Here is an 18,776-nt window from a genome sequence, read left to right on the forward strand (position 1 = left end):
ACACACACACACACACACACACACACACACACACACACACACACAACCTTAGATTTGCTAAATGTACCACTATTTCAGATGTGTTATTTCTTTTGCATTTTCCACACTGATATGCTGCTTCTAAGATGTGTGTGGGTAAAGTAAGACTAGGTGCCCGTCTGCTAGAGGGATATGTTGCTATAGCCTTGGTGGTAAACGTGTGAGTAGATAAACAGATAATGAGAGGATTATCCAGACACTGGTATCGTTTGGAAGCTTAAGGAGAAACGTGTTCCAGGGATAGTGGAGAGTGAGTGAACGATGGGCAGAAAAACCGTGATGGGTGTGAGAAGCAGGAAGTGGAACTGATGTAGTGACAGAGAACAGTTGGTCTCGGAAAACAGGAGAAGGTATAAGAAAACACATTGCTCCAAAATAAAGGACATAGAGAGCTCCAAACAGAAGGAAAGAGCTAATACTATAAAATGCGAAACAGGGCTCCAATACCACACACAGTGGCTAGATTTGTTCTCACTGTTGTGGGGAGAAAATGAAGATGTCATTGACAACTTTAATAAAAGCAATTCTGATAATGTGATACAGACGAGAGCCAAGTTATAATTGGGTTTAGGGGTGCATGGGTCAATGGAAGGTGAATAAATAATTTTTGAAGGAAATTTGAATTGGAAAGTAAGAAGGAAAAAGAAAGGGTGTTGGTTATAGTTTACTCAGAAAACTCCATCTTGTGCAACCAAAGGGATGAATAAAAGCAAGTAAAGAAGGAAATAAATCTACGTGTGGGTGTGTGTAGCTGCGATAGAATTTCTGATGAGTGGCCTTCATTCTATTCTCAAAGAAAGAGAGATTGACCAGTTACTAAGAGTCTAAAGAATCAAGTATGAGTGTGTTGGGACAAAGTGTAGTACTGAAGGTTATAAGTGATCCCAGAGAGGGGATATTTACCAACAAATGAAAGTATCAAGTGAATAATCTATATGAGAACATGAATTAAAAGAAAAAGTTAGTCTAGGAAAAGGAGGTAATGAGAATGAATAGCCAAAGGAGAATGGAGTGATGTCATGAGGAGTGAGGAAGTCAGGAATTATACCTTGTTTTCAGTGGACATGGCACATAAGTGTTGACATTTCCTAACACTCAGAGGAGCCAGGATGAAGGAGAAGACTGAGTCAGGTGCTGCCATCCTTCATGATTGTGGAGTAGCCAGAGATGTGGCTGACATGATGGGCACCTAAGAAGGGACTTAATGGGAGAAAAAAACTCACGCAGTTATGGTGGCTTGCTGGGAAAATGCTAAAATTGATACTTTGAAGATCTATATGTACCAGGAGCAGGCTGGATGGTGAGAAAGTTTAGACTTATCTATACCCCCAAATTGGCTGAAAGTCCTTAAGAACATTTATGTTTTATTCTGGGATGGGGCCTATCTTCCTAACTATGTCCAGTACCCCTTCTCCAGAGAGATTCATAGCGACTGTGCAAAGAGTGGCTGTGACTTCCAGGGTGAACAGTAGTCTCTCATATTTTCAAATCTTGCTTCTCAATATGCCAATTTCTGATACTGTGTGCAGCCCAGACAGGCCTCAAAGTTGAGATTATCTTGCTCCTGCTTCCTAAATACTTGGGATTACTGGCATGTGTGGATATCGTTAGAGTGTGGAGAATATAAGTAAAGGCAGTTGTTGGCAAAGCCTGAGAAAGTAAATGTAGTTCATTCTTTTTAATACACACTTCAGATTGGTTAATAAATCTTGTGTATTTTTTTTCAGTTGTGTGTATCGTTTTACCATCTTTTAATATTAAGTGCATCCATACCTTTATAAGAACATTTTATTTTTTAATTAAAATATAATTGTATAATTCTCCTCTTCTATTTTCTCTTTCCTAACACCCCCTTTTCTCTTTCAAATTCCTGGCCTCTTTTTCTTTTATTAATTAATTGTGTGCGTGCATTCCTGATATATATGTTCCTATAATATTATATACGAATTCTTAAATACATAAATAAAATTTGCTCAGTCTGTATAATATTACCCGTAGGCATATTATTTCGGGGCTGACCATTTGGTATTGGGCAGCCAATGGGCGTGCTGAGGGAATCTTCCGTGGGGAAGACTATTTGTCCTGCTTTCAGTTTCCTGTATTTCCTTGTCTAGGCGTGGAGCCCCATGAGATTTCCTTTTTCCATCTTAGCACATCCATTATTGTCACCCTTGTTTAGGGTTTTGGGGGCAGCCATATAGATGTAATTTCCTGAGTGTTGCTTGTCTTGACACCACCTCATGACACATTTTCTGTTCCTCTGGATCTTACAATCTTCTGAGCCTTAACTGCAAGAGTTGGGGGCTGAATACCACATGATCGCTTTTCTCTACATGTCAGTTGTTTGTGGTTTTCTGTAATGGTCTCCATCTGTTGAAAAAAGAAGATTCTTTGATGAGGGGTGAAACCTATATTTATCTGTGGGTGTAAGGATAAATATTTAAAATGTAGTTAGGAATTGTGCTGGTTTAGTAAAGTGGTTGTAGGTTTTCCTCCAAGAGCCATGACTTCACTAGCCCCCGAGAGTTGGCTAGGTTTCCTGTACGAGGCATGATTTTTCTCTGGTTGACTGAACCTTAAGTCCAATTAGAGAGCTGTTGGTTGCCACCAAGGTACTCATGCCACTATACACCCTTAAGGATATTGTGATGTACTGGGCATTGTTGTAGTTCATATGCATATAACTGCATTTTCTTTCCTTCCTTTGAAGTTTTCATGGCACCTTCTAGAACTATAAAACTTAGTTCTTAAGGAGAAGGTTTTCAGGTTAGATCCAGCTTGGATCCCCTGAGTCCTGTGTTTGAAGTACATGGTGTTTTAGCTTTGACTGTTGGGTGGTAACCGAAGACGACAGCTATACCTTTAATGTATTTTTGGAGTCTCTTGGACCACCCTGACCACCAACATCATTTATCTCTTACGAAGTCATTTCTGTGGTAAGAAGTTCAGCTTTGAATTTAGGAACTACATCAATTGATGGATCCTCAAATTTGAGCCAAGTCCTGGGTACATTAGTTAGTCCAGAAGCTCAGACATTTATCTTCATTAGCTCTGAGTAACTTTTGAAATCCTGTACATGTTACAGAAGAGAGACTGTCATACATAGGGGGCAGGCACACTGACCTCTACACTTTAACTCTCCTTGGTTTAGACAGAGAACTAGACAGTGATCATTTTTATCAAAATAAGTCTTTCCCTTATCAATTTGATTAGAGGCTATTTCCAACTGTCTCTAAATTTTAAAAATTTACTCTTCTTAAGACTTGCTGACCTGTATCTATATTTCTGTGGAGCATAGAAATCTGAGCAGCCACACCCAGTTTGCCACTAGCGTGACAGCATTCTCATCTGGAAGAGTAATTTATGACTGGGGAAAGAATTAGGCAAGGAAGAAAGGGAGATGAGTACAACCAGCCCCTGCTGCTGCTGTTGGAAAGGGAAGAGGCCTTTGGAGGATGCTCAGGAGAAATGAACAGAACTGCTGGGTTGAGAGAGGACAGATGGGTAGTGGCCAAGACTCGCAAATGGAACAGAAAATCCAGTAACACACAGATAGCCCAAGAAAATCATGCCAGGAGCAAGGGAATTTAGGCAAAGTGAGTCAACAAAAAAGAGAGCAAATTGTCAAAGTACCACATCCTGCTTTTTTTTTTTTTTTTTCAAAAACCTGAAAGAGGGACAGAGATAAAGTTCAAACCTTCATCCTGGGTTCCCTCTTCTTGTAGGCAGCCTTTAATCCTATCCCATCCCACCCCTTCTCTGGTTTCATCTCTTCTTCCACACCCCCCATTTATTGAAACATTTCCACATGAAAGGTTTTCATGATGTCATCACCACCCCAACCATCAGTAAAAACATAATGCAATTATTTTAATAAACAAGGAAAACAAAAGGAATGAGACTAAGTTCAGGGAAAACCAGGCAAGAACCCAAAACGTTATGTCTCCACGAAATCAGCTGAAGGAATATCCCTCTGATCATATCCAACACCACCTCAGGGAGCTTGGATGATTTCTTGTGGCTGAGAATGATTTTTCCAAGATGAAATGAACAAAATGAATAAAACAAATGAACAAATGAATAAAAGTACCATTTAAAAACTGCTTTCTCCAAAGCATGTTAAGGTCCACAGCATGACCATTTATAAAACTTTCTTTGCTTTCATTCCTAATTCCAGTTCTGTTCCAAGAAACACAAAAATGATCTCTTTTGGGATTTCCATTTCCTGGGTGAAGAATGCCAGCACATTCTATGCATGGGTTAAATAAATGGCATAAGCAACATGGTTGAAAAGCAGTGAAAGCAACAGAAGAAGGGTCATGCTGTCCTAATGGGAGCTGAGAGTTTTCAGTGCCTATGGCTTGTCTAGTAGAATACCAGCCATGAAACCTAATCCTGCCTTTAGCTGGGAAAAGCTGGATTTAACTTTTCCTTTTTTGGGGATGGCACAATATGATCACTGTTGGAAGCCTGTAGTAAGTTTAAGACTACTGAGTCATGGTTTAGTTGCTCCTTCTTAAATTACATGGATACAACATGTCATCATGTTTAATGTTACTTGTATATATGTTTTCAGATCTGATCATTTGGTATTATATTGGTGTGCTCTTCTCCCGGGGAAGACTATTTCTTTAGCTCTTGGCCTTCCTAAGTTGCTTGTAGTTTTCTATATATGGCCTTGTGAGCTTCTGCCCACCCCACCCCTCACCCTGGAGCCCTGTCCATGTTGACATGTTTATTGCTGTCATCCTTGTTCAGGTCATGGCCATTTTTAGGCAGCCATATTGGTAATATTTCATGTGTGTAACTTCTCTGACTTTTCTAGGACACACAATATCATAACAAACTCCCTTTCCCTCTGGTCCTTAAGGTCTCCCCATTCCTCTCTTCTGTAATGTGCCTTGAGCCATAGATGCATGGAATATGATATATGTAAATGTATACCTTGGAGCTGCCCTGCCTTTTTCACTAATCTCTGCATTGTGGGCAGTTGTGGTTTTCTGTGATGGTTTCCATTTGCTGTGAAGAGAAGCCTCCTTGATGAGGGATATGGTAGCCACACTTATCTTTGGTTTAAAGATAAGATGTAGAATGCTGTAAGGAATTTTGATGATTGTTTTCAAAAGTCTATGAACTTATTTAGCCTCAGGAAGCTATCTAAGTTTCCAGTACCAGGCATGCTTTTCCTCCTTAATTTCAGTTGCACAGCCGTTTGATGCTGTTGATATTTAAGTGGCACTTCTTGCACCTTTATGAATATCTGGCCATGTGGGTAATTACTGCAGTTCATAGATATTGCAGCTTTGTAGGACTGTTTCATTGCTTCACTCCTTTGGCAGCTTGCAGAGCATTTTTTGGAACCATGTAAGCTAGACCACAGGAAAGAGGCTTTCAGGTTTCAGGACAGATTCAGATTGAATCTTCTGAGTTGTGTGTCCTATGGGTGTGGTGCCTTCAGCAACAGGGACCCATCCCCAACCCCTGACAGGCAATTAAAGGTTACATCAATAATCTATCATGTTTGGGAATCATGTTTTAATGGGCCTTCAATTTTGTGTCTAAGTACATATATAATGTTGTTTAGTAATTTGAAGGTACTGTCTCAGACTTTTTTATTGCTGATTTGCTGTTTAAATTAATGAAACACTGCAACCAAAAGCACCATAGGGAGGAAAGAATTTCGTTTGCTTACACTACCATATCACACAGCCCATCATGAAATGCAGGCAGGGCAGGAAGGAACTCAAGCTGGAATGTGGTGGCAGGAGGTGATGCAGAGGTGATGGATACGTGCTACTTACGGGCTTGTCCCTCTGGCCTGCTCAGCCCACTTTCTTACAAGCCCAGGTGTTGCACCCCCCACAGTGGGCTGGGCCCTCTCACGTCAGTCATTAAGTAAGAAAATACTCTGCACGATTGCCTGCAGCTTTGTCTCATGGAAATATTTTCAAAATTGAGGTTTCTTCCTCTCCGGTGGCTCTAGTTTCTGTCAGGTTGACATAAAAACTAGCCAGCACGGGAATCCATCAGATAACCCCTTATTATCATAAGGAGATAGGAGCAGAGAGGAAGACTCTATGGACTAAGGGATGCAAAAAAGGAAATTAATACAGTATCATTTGCAGGCATTTTATGATGTTTTCTGTTCCCCAAACTCATCTAACCTCTACTTCTTACAACTTATTCCCTGGACACTTTTTTACCCTTTTGTTTAAAAATGAATGGTTGCTATAGACATATGATAAAATAGAGAGTTAAACTTCCTGCTATCATAAGGACTGAGACACCTATGAGAAATTGAGAGGCTGAAGACTTTCTTCAACATCCAGAGGATCATTCTCAAAACAAGGACTTATCAACATCAATGCTTTATCTTGAAGAAATAATTCCAGTGAAAATGAAGAAATGAGAATAGTGTCAACAAGGAGGCTTCATGCAGATATTGTGGTATTTCAAAGTGGTAGGATTTTACTTAGTGGGATAAATAAAAACATACATCTCAAATGTATGTTTTCCTAGACTTTATGATTCTCATGTCTCTGCCCCTTTTCCCTTCCAAAGGCTTTGGCGACTGGAAATGCCATGATAGCCGTCAGATCTGGCCCTGCTGTTCTCGGCCCTAGGGTGTGACATTCTGTCTTTTTGCTTGCTCCCCAGAGCATACATGAGTGTGAAGGAGCTGAAGGAGGTCTTGCAGCTCAACAGTAGTCATTTCCTCAATGTCTACTTCGCCAGCTCTGTTCGGGAAGACCTTGCAGGTGCTGCCACATGGCCCTGGGACAAGGAAGCTGTCAGTCACCTGGGTAAGTGAAATGAAGAACTGTGGTAGTGAAAAGCAAGAGTGTCTGAGGAGACTTGGGGAAGTGAGTTTGGGAACAAAAGAAAGGCATGAAATATGAAGTCAGTGAATTAAGTACTTAAGGCTGAGAATGATTGTTGGGTAAGTCAATAAAAATGTTTCAAAGTAAAAGCTAAGAGATGATAGGTAAAACACCCAGAATGTTCTAAACTGATTCTATAATCTAGAGATAGGCCAGTTCTGGTTAATCCTAAACAGGCACAGTCTGTTAATCCTAGCTAGTAATGCTAGTGTTAAAACATCACATTTCAAGTCCTGCCTGAGCTACAGAGTAAATTCAAGTCAAACCTGGGCTACTTACTGAGTAGTGATTTGGTGATAGTATTACCAAATGAAAAGTTAAAAAGAAAACTCACATTGCATTCATCAACTTTCAACAGCTACTGATGACTGCACTGGGCCTGAATAAGAATAGGCTCAGAAAGAGCCAGGCAAGTCTAGAAGAGAGAGTTAGGGAACCCTATCCCTCATTGTTAGGTAGATTCAGGAAAAGTGTCATTATTGCCTTCGGCTGTATATACACCCGGGACACAAACAGACTCCAATGGGTAGTCACAATTCAATGGTCATGCATACAACCATGATTAAGACAAATGGGCCACAAAACAGTTATAAGTCTAGGAGAGGAATAGGTAGTTGGTGGGCTAATAGGGATCTGAGGGGTTTAAGAGATGGTATAGGGGTAAAAAAGTAGTTCAAATGTGTCATATACACGTGTAGAATTGCCAAAGAGCTAACTTTACTTTTTAAAAATGAGGGCTCAGTGTCATGGTAAGTCTAATGCCAGGTATGGATGGTTGAGACAAGAAATATCACTACTTCAAGGACACCTTGGGCTATACTGTGAGATCCCTATTCAATCCATCAATTAATCAATTGAATTTTGAAGACCTAAACAAGAACAGCCACATAACACCCTTCATGCAAGTAAACTGCTGGGGTAAGGTCCAATTACTTGGATCCATTATAAATCACAGGAGGACCTAAAGGTAAAAAAGGAAACATCACAAAGGTGGCCAAAGTGTAAAACCTGGTTTAGCAGTTTGGTATCAGAAAGCTGGTGGGCATTTTGCCTAGCTCAGACACTCAAGGAGACTCTAGGAAATTCAGAAAGGCGTCAGAGGTGCAGTTCCAGTATAGCAGGTAAACTGGAGGTACCCTCCCTGTGTTCTTCATGAAGGCCAGTGTGAATTATTGTAGCGGTCCTGGTGACAGTGAGTGTACTAGAGGGTCCTAGTCAAATAATCCAATCAATAGTGAGTTGGGGTGATTTGGATTGTTTCATCAAGACAACAGCAGCAGAGAAGACACAGAGAACTGTGAGGAAGCACCTTGCTAATCACCAAGGCTCACCTTTCTGGTGGCTGTATAAGGGACTCTGACAGCAGGGTATACTCCAACCTTAAACCTTACTGAATCTCAAACCTTAAAAAGTGATTGATCTGGCCTTTGCAGAAATAAATTGGCTGTTTGGATGCAGTAGATTATTAAATCTCTTGCTATTTTATTAAATATGAAAGCATGGACAAGATTCACTCAATAATGCAAAAGTCGATAAATTGCTTGATTATTAGCGGCTTGATAACATCAGACTGTAACCAAGACAATAAGGGGTCCAGTCCCAGAGGGAAAAAATACACAAAGTTGAGCACGTTAATATAAATCATATTTTTTTCCTTTCAAGGAAATTGCCAAACTCCCAGTGAAAGGAATAGAGTGAGAGCAGAAACAGCAGCCTAGAGTTTGGTTCACACTGACCAGGGAGACAGAGTTCAGGCCTGACAGCTCAGTGAAATGGAAAGCAGAGAAGTGGGCCTGATGTCCTACTCATTGTTTTTCTCTTAGAATAATTAATAATTATTTAAGTATGCATTACCAGAGCCAAAGCCTAGAAACTAATTCCAAAATGACCTCTAAGGATTAAAAAGTGGAGCAGTGATTTCAATAGGCACATAAGAAAATGAAACTGAGACCCTGTCAAGAAGGAAGACCACTGAACACACTCTATGCACTGGGGCAGAGGGGGCTGGTTTATACTGGTTTACACTGGGCTTAAAATCCAACCAGAGGCACTCTCAATTGATGTTTGCAGGAAATTCTCTCGTCTACATCCCAGCTGTCTAACCAAAGGAAAATATCTTCTGGGAGAGAGAATGCCATCAGAAGCACTCTCCACAATTTTATATATAGTATTCAATCAATACAAAATCAAAATCACTTGATACTATCAGAAAAGAAGAGTCAAATGATGGAAAAGAAAACCAATTCACCAACAGAAAAAAATACAGTACGACCAGTAGATTCTTTAGATATTAGAGTTTTAGACACTGAGCTAATATATAAAAATAGATTATGTGTAAAAATACATAGAAGTCACGGAGATAATTAGGAGAACTGGAATCTAGAGAAAATTATTAAGTGAAAAATTTATAGCTGATAAATAGTACCTGGAATTCAAATTAAAAAATAATATAGTAGAAGGCTAATGATAAAGAATTAAAGAACCCCAAAGAAATTCTATATATTCTGTATTCTACATATTGAAAATGATGAAAAAAGTACGAATCCATCCTGAGAAATATTCAGTTATTAGATTACTTAATTAAATATTGCTAATGAAATTGGAGTTCTAGAAGACTAGAAAGGAATTGTAATGGAAGAAATGTTTGAAGAGATAATGGATGATCACCTTTCAAACTGACAAAAGTTATCCCTTTTCATATCAGATATGTTTTATAAACTCTAAACAAAATAAGTTCAAAGAAGATTATGTTTGGCCACTGCAACATAATGATGAAAAGCAAACCCAAAGAGGAAAATCTTAAAGGTAGAGTGGGGAAAATATTTGCTATCTGAAAAGTATGATTATAAGACAAGTATGTTATCTTTTCAACAAAAATTACGTGGCATGAAATTTGGAGCTGATTATCTTTTAAATGTTAACAAAATAGTTGTTAACTTAGAATTCTAAATTTGACAAAATTATCATTTGAAAAGAAGAAAATGTATAAAATATTTCAGACAAATAAAATCAGAGATAGTTTATATGAGTGCTGAAAGACATCCTGGAAAGTTTAAGAAGCAGGAAAAACAATCTCAGGTAGAGATTTAGATATATAGAAAGTAACTGATGTTTCTAGAGAGAATAAAAATATCAACAGCATGCAACAATGCCTTTAGCTTTATATATATGTAGAATTAAAATAAAATATATTACAAAAGACAAAAAGGGTGGACAGGAAATTAAAGCGCTTAAGGATCCACTTTTCCTTTGTTCAAAAAAAGCACTGACTTTGCATCATTTAGGCATAACATTAAAATTCATGCTGTTATCGTTAGCTTTTTTTCTATCTAAAGATTGTTAGTAAGAGCAAAGCGAGGCTGGCGTGATGGCTCAGTGGTTAAGTGGTTCCTGCTCATACAGCGGATCCAGGTTCAGTTCCCAGCACCCTCCTCAAGCGATCTCAACAACCTATAACTCCAGTTCCAGGGGTTCTGACACCCCTCTTCTCGACTCTGTGGGTACCCACACTCATGTGCAAACATCTACACACACACACACACACACACACACACACACACAAATCTACAAAAAGAAACCATAAAAACACCCTAATAGCCTATTACATTAATATTAATTGGACTTTGTGCCGCAGCTCAGACTAAAAGGTCATCAACTTCACCATAAACCCTATTACCTGATGTTGGAAAAAGACCAATGTTAATTACAAGAACACAAATGGTTAAAGTAAAAGTATATATAACACTTTTATTTATTTAATATATATAATAAATACAATGCAAATACTAATCCAAAGACAAGCAGATTTCTGATATCAGATGATGTACACTTTAAGGTATTAGTATCAGAAATAAATATGGCTACTTTTGATAGAAGAGCAAATTCAGATAGAAAGTGTAATTGTGATAAATTTGGATGTGATCATTACCACATCCTGAAAAAAAAAATTCATCTATAGAAACAGACAAAACTATAGTTATAATTAGTGGTTTTGAATAATTTTCTCTGGAAACAATAGGACAAATAAATTTTCAGTAGATATAAAGATATTTGAGATACATGGTTAAACTTTTGACTCAATTGACAGAATCAAACCGAGTGTTTACACAGAGCAGAACACATATTCTTTTCATATGCTATGGAAAAACTTATCAAAGGAGTTCTTGACCACAGAGTAATTTCAAAGGATTGAACTCATAAAACTTTTCTCTCTCATCTCATTGTAAATAAACTAGAAATCAAATAAATAAGACAATAAAAATAAGGAAATCTCTGAGTATCCAAAATTAAGCAATATAATTCTAATTAACCATAGAGGAAACTATTTTAAATAAAATGATTTTAACAACATGTTATACAAAAACTGTTGTGCACGTGGAGACACAAGCAGGGGAAACATATAGCTTTGTTTATTGGAAAATAAGAAAGGCTGCCTATCAAGCATGCAAAAAAGTAGCATATGAAACTCAAAGAAGAAGGAACAAGAAAGCAGTAAAATCAAGACAAGAAACAAATTTGTTAAAATTAAACTTTCATTAGAAAAAAATTAACAGAACATAAAGGTTTTGAAGAGAGAAAACAAGTCACATGCGAAGTAAGTTGATAAATTCCTAGAAAAAAAAAATCATCCTTAGTGAGGTATCCCAAAAGCAGAAGGACACGCATGGTATATACTCACTTATATTGACCTATAAGATAGGATAACATACTAAAATATGTACACCTAAAGAAGATAAACACAAAAGAGTTTCGGGGGTAAGATGATCAATCCTCATCTAGAAAGACAAAGGGGATGGACATTTGAAATAGGAGAAAACAAGTAACAGGACAGTAGCCTACCACAGAAGGCACCTGAAAGACTCTACCTAGCAATGTAGCAAAGCAGATGCTGAGACCCATAACCAAGCCTTCAGCAGAGTGTAGGGAATCATATGAAGGAAGGAGGAATTAGTATATCCTAGAGGGGACAGGGAGCCCCACAAGGTCCAAATATATCTGAGCACAGGGGTCTTCTATGAGACTGTTTATCCAACCAAGGACCATGCATGGATATAACCTACAACCCCTGCTCAGACATAGCCCATGGTACCTCAGTATCCAAGTGGGTTCCCTAATAATTGGGACAGGAATTGTCTCTGACATGAACTCATGAGCTTCCTCTCCCCCCTGAGGGAGGAGCAGCCTTGCTAGGCTACAGATAAGGACATTGCAACCATCCTGAAGATACCTGATAAGCTAGGGCAAGATGGAAGGAGAGGAGGACACCCCCTCTCAGTGGACTTGGAAGGGGGCAGGGAGAAGATGAGGGATGGAGGGGAAGATTGGGAGGGAAAGAGGGAGAGGGCTACAGCTGGGATACAAGTGAACGTATAAAATTATTTAAAAATAAAAAAATATTAATTAAAAAATTCCTAGAAAGAAAAATTCATCAACAAAAACAGTGACAGAAAAGGAATTGATATGATCAGAAAAAGTGAAAGAGGAGACCTGGGCATGATGGGACACACCTTTAATCCTGGCACACAGGAAGCAGAGGCAGGTGGATCTCTGAATTTGAGGACAGTCTGACCTACACAGTGAGTTCCAGGCTAGCCAGAACTGCATATAACTTACATATAGCTTTAACGAAAAATAATTGTTTTCAACTAATGGTTTTGCAGCAGTTGTATATCCACAGGCAACAAAATGAGCCCCAGTATGAACTTTGCTACTGGTAGAGAAATTAAGTCAAAATAGAGCATATACTTAAGTGTAGAAAAGGAAACTATAGAATGCCTAGTAGAAATTATAGGCAAATCTTTGGAATTGGGCTAAGCAAAAAGTGCATATATAAAATACTAAGAGCATGGTTTAGAAAAATAAAAGCTTACCAGTTAGACTCCATCAGTATCAAAAGCTTTGCAGATAGAGTATACACAGATGCATTGAGAAACAACAGGATGTATAAAATACTACCAATAAAAAAGCCCACAAATGGAAAATGACTTCTATTTAGAACATGCAAATTATTTTTTTAAAATTTATTTATTTATTTTATTAATTACAGTTTATTAACTTTGTATCCTAGCTGTAGCTCTCTCTCCCATCCCCTCCCAATCCCACTCTCCCTTCCTTTTCTCCACCCATGTCCCTCCCCCAGTCCACTGATAGGGGAGGTCCTCCTACCCTTACATCTGACCCTAGTCTATCAGGTCTCATCAGGACTGGCTACATTGTCTTCCTCTGTGGCCTTGTAAGGCTGCTCTCCCCTATGGAGGGGCAGTGATCAAAGAGCCAGTCCCTGAGTTCATGTCAGAGACAGTCTCTGTTCCCATTACTAGAAAACCATCTTGGACACTGAGCTACAATGGGCTACATCTGTGCAGGGGTTCTAGGTTAACTCCATGTATGGTTGTTGTTTAGAGTATCAGTCTCTACTGATGCAAAAGCAGCTATGGATATTTATATTTTGTTCTTAAAACTTTGAAGGACCTTGGCAAGGGGCACGGTGGAGATGAGGGAGGGAGGGACTGGGAGGGAATGAGGGATCAGGACACGGCTGTGATACAGAGTTAATAAAATGTAACTGATAAGAAAAAAATAAAATTAAAAACAAAACAAAACAAAACAAAACAAAAAAAAACCCAAAAAACTTTGAAGGACAAGAGTATTCTCCTGCAACAAGGTTTTTAATGTGCTTTTTAAGAGATGGCTGAACATAGATCTGATTCAGTATAAAACTGCTTGTGTATATATTTATTGTTTACAATTATTCAATCATAATTGTGATCTAAAAAAAGAATACCAGTGCAGACAGCTGACATGACATGATAGAAGAAGACATTGGGGATTATTTTTCTTTTTTAATTTACTTTACATCCCAAGGGTGCCCCCTCTCTCCTCTCTCTCAAGTCTCCCACTTCCCCCTTCCCCTCTCTTTTTTCCCCAAGAAAAGGGGAACACCACCCCCAGTATCAACCTTCTCCAGCACATTAAGTCACATCAGGACTGAGCATATCTTCATTTCCCGAGGCCAGACAAAGCAGCCCTGCCAGGGGGAAGTGATCCAAACATAGGCAATAGAGTCCATGTTAGAACCTCCCCCCCCCCACTCACCAGGCACTCCATATGAAGCCATATAAGCTGCCCATTGGCTACATATGTGCAGGTTGTCTAGGTCCAGATCATGCATGCTCCTTATTTGATGTCTCAATCTCTGAAAGCCCCCATGAGGCTGGGTTAGTTGTCTCTGTTGTTCTTCTTGTGGGGTTCTTCTGTCCCCTCCAGGTCCTTCCATCTTTCTCCCAGCATTTTCTCAGGACTCCAGAGCTCTGCCCTGTGCTTAGCTGCAAGTCCCAGCATCTGTCCAGATCCACTGCTGGCTGGAGCTTCCCAGAGGACAGTCAAGTTAGGTTCCTGTCTGCAAGCACAGCAGGGTATCATTATTAGTGCCAGGGGCTGGCTCTCTACCATGGGGTGGGTCTCTGGTTGGGCCAATTACTGGTTGGACTTTCCCTCAATCTTTGTTCCCTAGTTATCCCTGCACTTCCTGTAGGCAGGGTAATTTTTGGATCACAGGTTTTGTAGGTGGGTTGTTCCCCTCCTTCCACTAGTCCTGCCTGGCTAGGAGTTGGTCACTTCGGTCTTCACGTCCCTTTCCCACTGATAGGAGTCTTAGATAGAGTCACACCATGTCCTCCCAAAAGCCTATCCTGTCACAGGCCTCCAGCTTGACAAAGAGATGTCCCCCCTCAGTTTCCTTTCTTGTTCCCAGCCCTCTCACCTCCCACCCCTGTTCTCCCCACATCTGATCTCCCCCTTGTTTCTCTCCCCATTTCATCTCCTGCTTAGTTCCCTCTCTTCATCCACTTCTGCTGTCTATTCTCTTTCCCCTTCTGAGTGACATTCCAGCACCGTCCCTTGGGCCCTCCATGTTACTTAAGCATCTTTGGATCTGTGGATTGTAGCATGATTATCCTGTACTACAGGTTAAATATTTGATTCTAAGTGAATACATACCATGTGTGTCTTTCTGGGTCTGAGTTACCTTACTTAGGATGATCTTTTCTAGTTCTATCTGTTTGACTGCAAATTCCATGATTTCTTTGTTTTCAATAGCTGAGTACTATTTCATTGTGTAAATGTACCACAATTTCTGTGTCCATTCTTTGGTTGAGGGATATCAAGGTTGTAGTTTGTACAACCTCTCTGCAAATCTATATTGTGCTCTCTGAGAAAATTGTGAATAGTTCTATCTCAAGATCCAGCTATACCACTCCTGAGCATACACCCAAAAGATGCTCTACCATACAAGTACATTTGCTCAGCTATGTTCATAGTGGCTTTATTCGTAATAGCCAGAAACTAGAAACAACCTAGATGCCCCTCAACTGAAGAATGGGGATTTCCTAAACAGCCTTCCCAAGAGTCTAGGTAGGATTATGTTTGAATCAATGTGCAACAGCTCATCACATTTAAGGTGATCCGAGAGACCTACACATAAGCATATCATTATCAAAGTTTGGAAAACCAAATGCAGTGTTCAATGACTTCTACTCTGCCCCAAGGTTCATACTGCTTTGCCATTAGCACCATTTCTATCATCTCTATGATTTTATCATTTTAATTCTATGCTAGTGGCAGGAAGAATTGTTGTTGTTGTTATTTTGAGACAGGGTTTCTATTTGTGGCCTTGGCAGTCCTGAACACACTTTGTAGACCAGGCTGGCCTCTGCCTCTGTCTCCCTGGGTGCTGGATTATAGGTGTGTGCCATCATGCCCAGCTAGGAGGAACTTTTTTTTTTTTTTATAAATAACATCTGAATTAAAATTATAGCTTTAAAGACAGAACGTTTGACTAAATGGCAAACCAGCACTTCTACAGCAGTCACTAACACCAAAATCAAACCTTTTATCCATTCATGTGTGTATGCATGCATTCATTCAAAGAAAAACTGGTGAATCCGTTTGTGGCAATACAGAAATAAAGTGATGTGAAGAAAAAACAGTACAGAGCACTAGAGGGAGATAGACAGGTAACACAGATTTATGCTGTTGTGTCACAGAGCATGACAGAGGGCTGGACAGGCCCATGGAGAGAAAGTGCCAAACTCTTCAAAAGCATCATGGGAGGTAGTCCCAGACAGCTACATCTTAAGTGAACACTGAGGGACAGAGAAGTCTAGGGTTTGTTTGACAGACAATGGGAAGATTCTCCACAGTGAAGAACTGAGAGATGCCTTGATTGCCTGCTGGGAAAGCCTGGCCATGCTTAGAAATGGAGTAAACTCAGCATGGCTCCAGCAGTACTCCCCAAACTTATCTTTTCTTTTTGTGTCCCTACAAAGATTTACAAAAACAAACAAACAAACAAACAAACAAACAAAAAAACCTCTTTTCTTCCTCCCATGTTCTTAGAGTAACATGAAAAAAATTTAAACCATAAATTTAATTAGCTGCAAGCAATACACCACCAATATGATACCTAAGCGATGAAGTGCAAAATATTTCTTTCTGGTCTAATTGTCATTTCAAAGAATTACTTCCTATATAGTCAGACAAAAAGCTTACATTGCTTAATCCTTAGTGAACAAAAAAAATATGTGGAAAAACATTTTTCAATGAGAGCAGTGTGGTTCCACACACCAAGATTATTCTCATGCATACAGATGGGTCGTAATTTTGCTATAATTTAACATGTTAAATTGTCAGTTGTGTTGTTTTCCTTACATTGAAGTGCTGAGAAGTTTCCTATAAAGTCTTACCAACGTGACCACCCAAACAAGAGCTGACCAAGGACAGCACCAATGGATATGCCAAAATGGATGGGAGAAGGCCCATGAGGCCTCAACTCTACACAAAGAACTCTAGCAACAAAGGAAAGCTAGGGAGTGGGAAAGGTGATCTTCCTCAGGAAAAGCACACCAACTGGTTGTCCAGAGCCAAGTGGCCAGCGCTGAGAACGCACATTGCATACTAATCACATTATGCAAATTAAACAGGTTATATTTAGAATTACGGATGTACATGCGTGCAATAACAATTAGTGAAAAAAGAGGCCATGAATTCGAAGGACAGCAGGGAGGGGTATATGGGAGAGTTTGGAAAGAGGAAGGGAGAAACATTGTAATGATATAATCTTAATAGATAGATAGATAGATAGATAGATAGATAGATAGATAGATAAATAATAAAGTAGATGAGGAAACATAAGTTCTGTTTAAATTAGTGAATGGTTGTGCCAAGGCAGGTACTACAGGAAAAGTTGGAGCAAAAAGGAAGTTTAGGATGCTTTGAGTTTGGGGTCTCTCTAAATCTGTTTTCATAAGAGGAAGACAAGTAGACTTAAGCATGTGTGAGAAAAACAAAGGGAAGAGTGTCTCTGAGAAAGCCCCGTGATATATATTACCCCTTCTGAGAGATAAGGAATGAATGGCATTCTCTCCCTGTTGGGGGAGAGCCAATTGCTGTGGCATAGACTTTAGAGCACTCTGCGAGCACCTGCTACAGACGATCCCAAGGGGATTATCAGCAACATGCCCCAAGGTGCATGAGACACACGTAACTTACAACTAGCACATGAGGGTTTAAATAGTAGAGATTTCAAATGAGTCCAGGCACTGTGACCTGTAGGAAAATATGTTTTAAGTGAGTGATGGGGCCTTGATCTCACAGACAAGGCCAAATGTGTTCTCGAGAAAGTATCCCTCTGGTTCTAGGTTTCCCTGTATATAAAGTGTGGTAATAGCTGAAAGATATTCTGTCCTTTTCAAGCAGCTTGATAAATCTCAGTATTCACAGTCATAGTGGATGTTTCAAATATCACTGTGGTTGTCCTTCTTGCTTGTTTTCTTGACCTCCTCCCTCAATTTTGAGTGAGATGTCTTTAATGCCCTGCAAATGTGGGCTCTTTCATTAAGAAAAAAAAGTGTTTGTAGGGGTCCGACTACTGACAATGGTAGAGCTGTTTATAAGAGCAAAGGGAGATCCATTCATAAGTCATAGAAGAACAGGGCAAGTGAAGGGGGAAGGTTTGAGGGAATAGGCCCTGCCTGAACATAATGAGAACAAAACATGTTGGACATATTTTCCCTAGTTCTTAATACCCTGATTTTCAAGGAACCCAAGAGTTTATGCACTATGTCTGTACAGACTACATAATCATCTCCCCTCCCCCTTCTGTTGAAAATAGATTCTTTTCTCATATAATATATCCTAATTACAGCTTCCCCCCTCTCTACTCCTGGCAGTTCCTCTCTGAACTGCCTTCCCATCTGGATCCACTCCCTTTCTGTCTCTCATTAGAAAAGAACAGGCTTCTAAGACATAACAACAAAACTTAACAAAATAAAATCTAATGTGATAAAACAAAAGCCATCTCATTGAAGTGGAACCAGGCAAACCGACAGACGGAAAAGGACTCAGGAGAAGGTACAAGAAACAGAAACTATTTTTGTTCACATACTCAGGAGTCCTGCAAAAACACTAAACAGGAAGCCATAACATATACACATAGGACCAGGTGCAGACCTGTGCAGGCCCTATGCTTGCTGCTTCAGTCTCTGTGAGCTCATATGAGCCTTGATGGGTTGATTTAGAAGCCTTGTTCTCCTGGTGTTCTCTACCCTCTCTGGCTCTTCCATTCTTTCTGCCTCTTCTTTTATAAAGTTCATTGCGCTTTAAGGGGAGGGATTTAAGGAAAGCATCCTATTTAGAACTGAGTGTTCCAAATTCTCTCTGTGTCCCTTCTTCCCTCCCTCCCTCCATCTCTTCCTCCCTCTGTGTGTGTAATATCTGGAGAGATGACTCAGTTGTTAAAGGTTAGGCTCACAACCAAACCAAACCAAACCAAACCAAACCAAACCAAACCAAACCAAA

The 18,776-nt window shown here is 39.6% G+C and overlaps 1 protein-coding gene across 1 annotated transcript in view; it reads left to right on the top strand.

Moving 5' to 3' along the window:
• The window catches only part of Pappa2 (pappalysin 2), a 237,996-nt gene that overhangs the window by 73,957 nt on the left and 145,263 nt on the right, over nucleotides 1-18,776 (top strand). Inside the window, exon 3 of the mRNA XM_055624540.1 lies at nucleotides 6,697-6,842. Coding sequence (XP_055480515.1) covers nucleotides 6,697-6,842 — 146 coding nt within the window. The remainder of the gene's footprint in view (nucleotides 1-6,696; nucleotides 6,843-18,776) is intronic.

Source organism: Psammomys obesus, unplaced genomic scaffold, assembly GCF_907164565.1.
Source record: "Psammomys obesus unplaced genomic scaffold, mPsaObe1.curated_primary_1811, whole genome shotgun sequence".
In the NCBI taxonomy this organism is placed as follows: domain Eukaryota; kingdom Metazoa; phylum Chordata; class Mammalia; order Rodentia; family Muridae; genus Psammomys; species Psammomys obesus.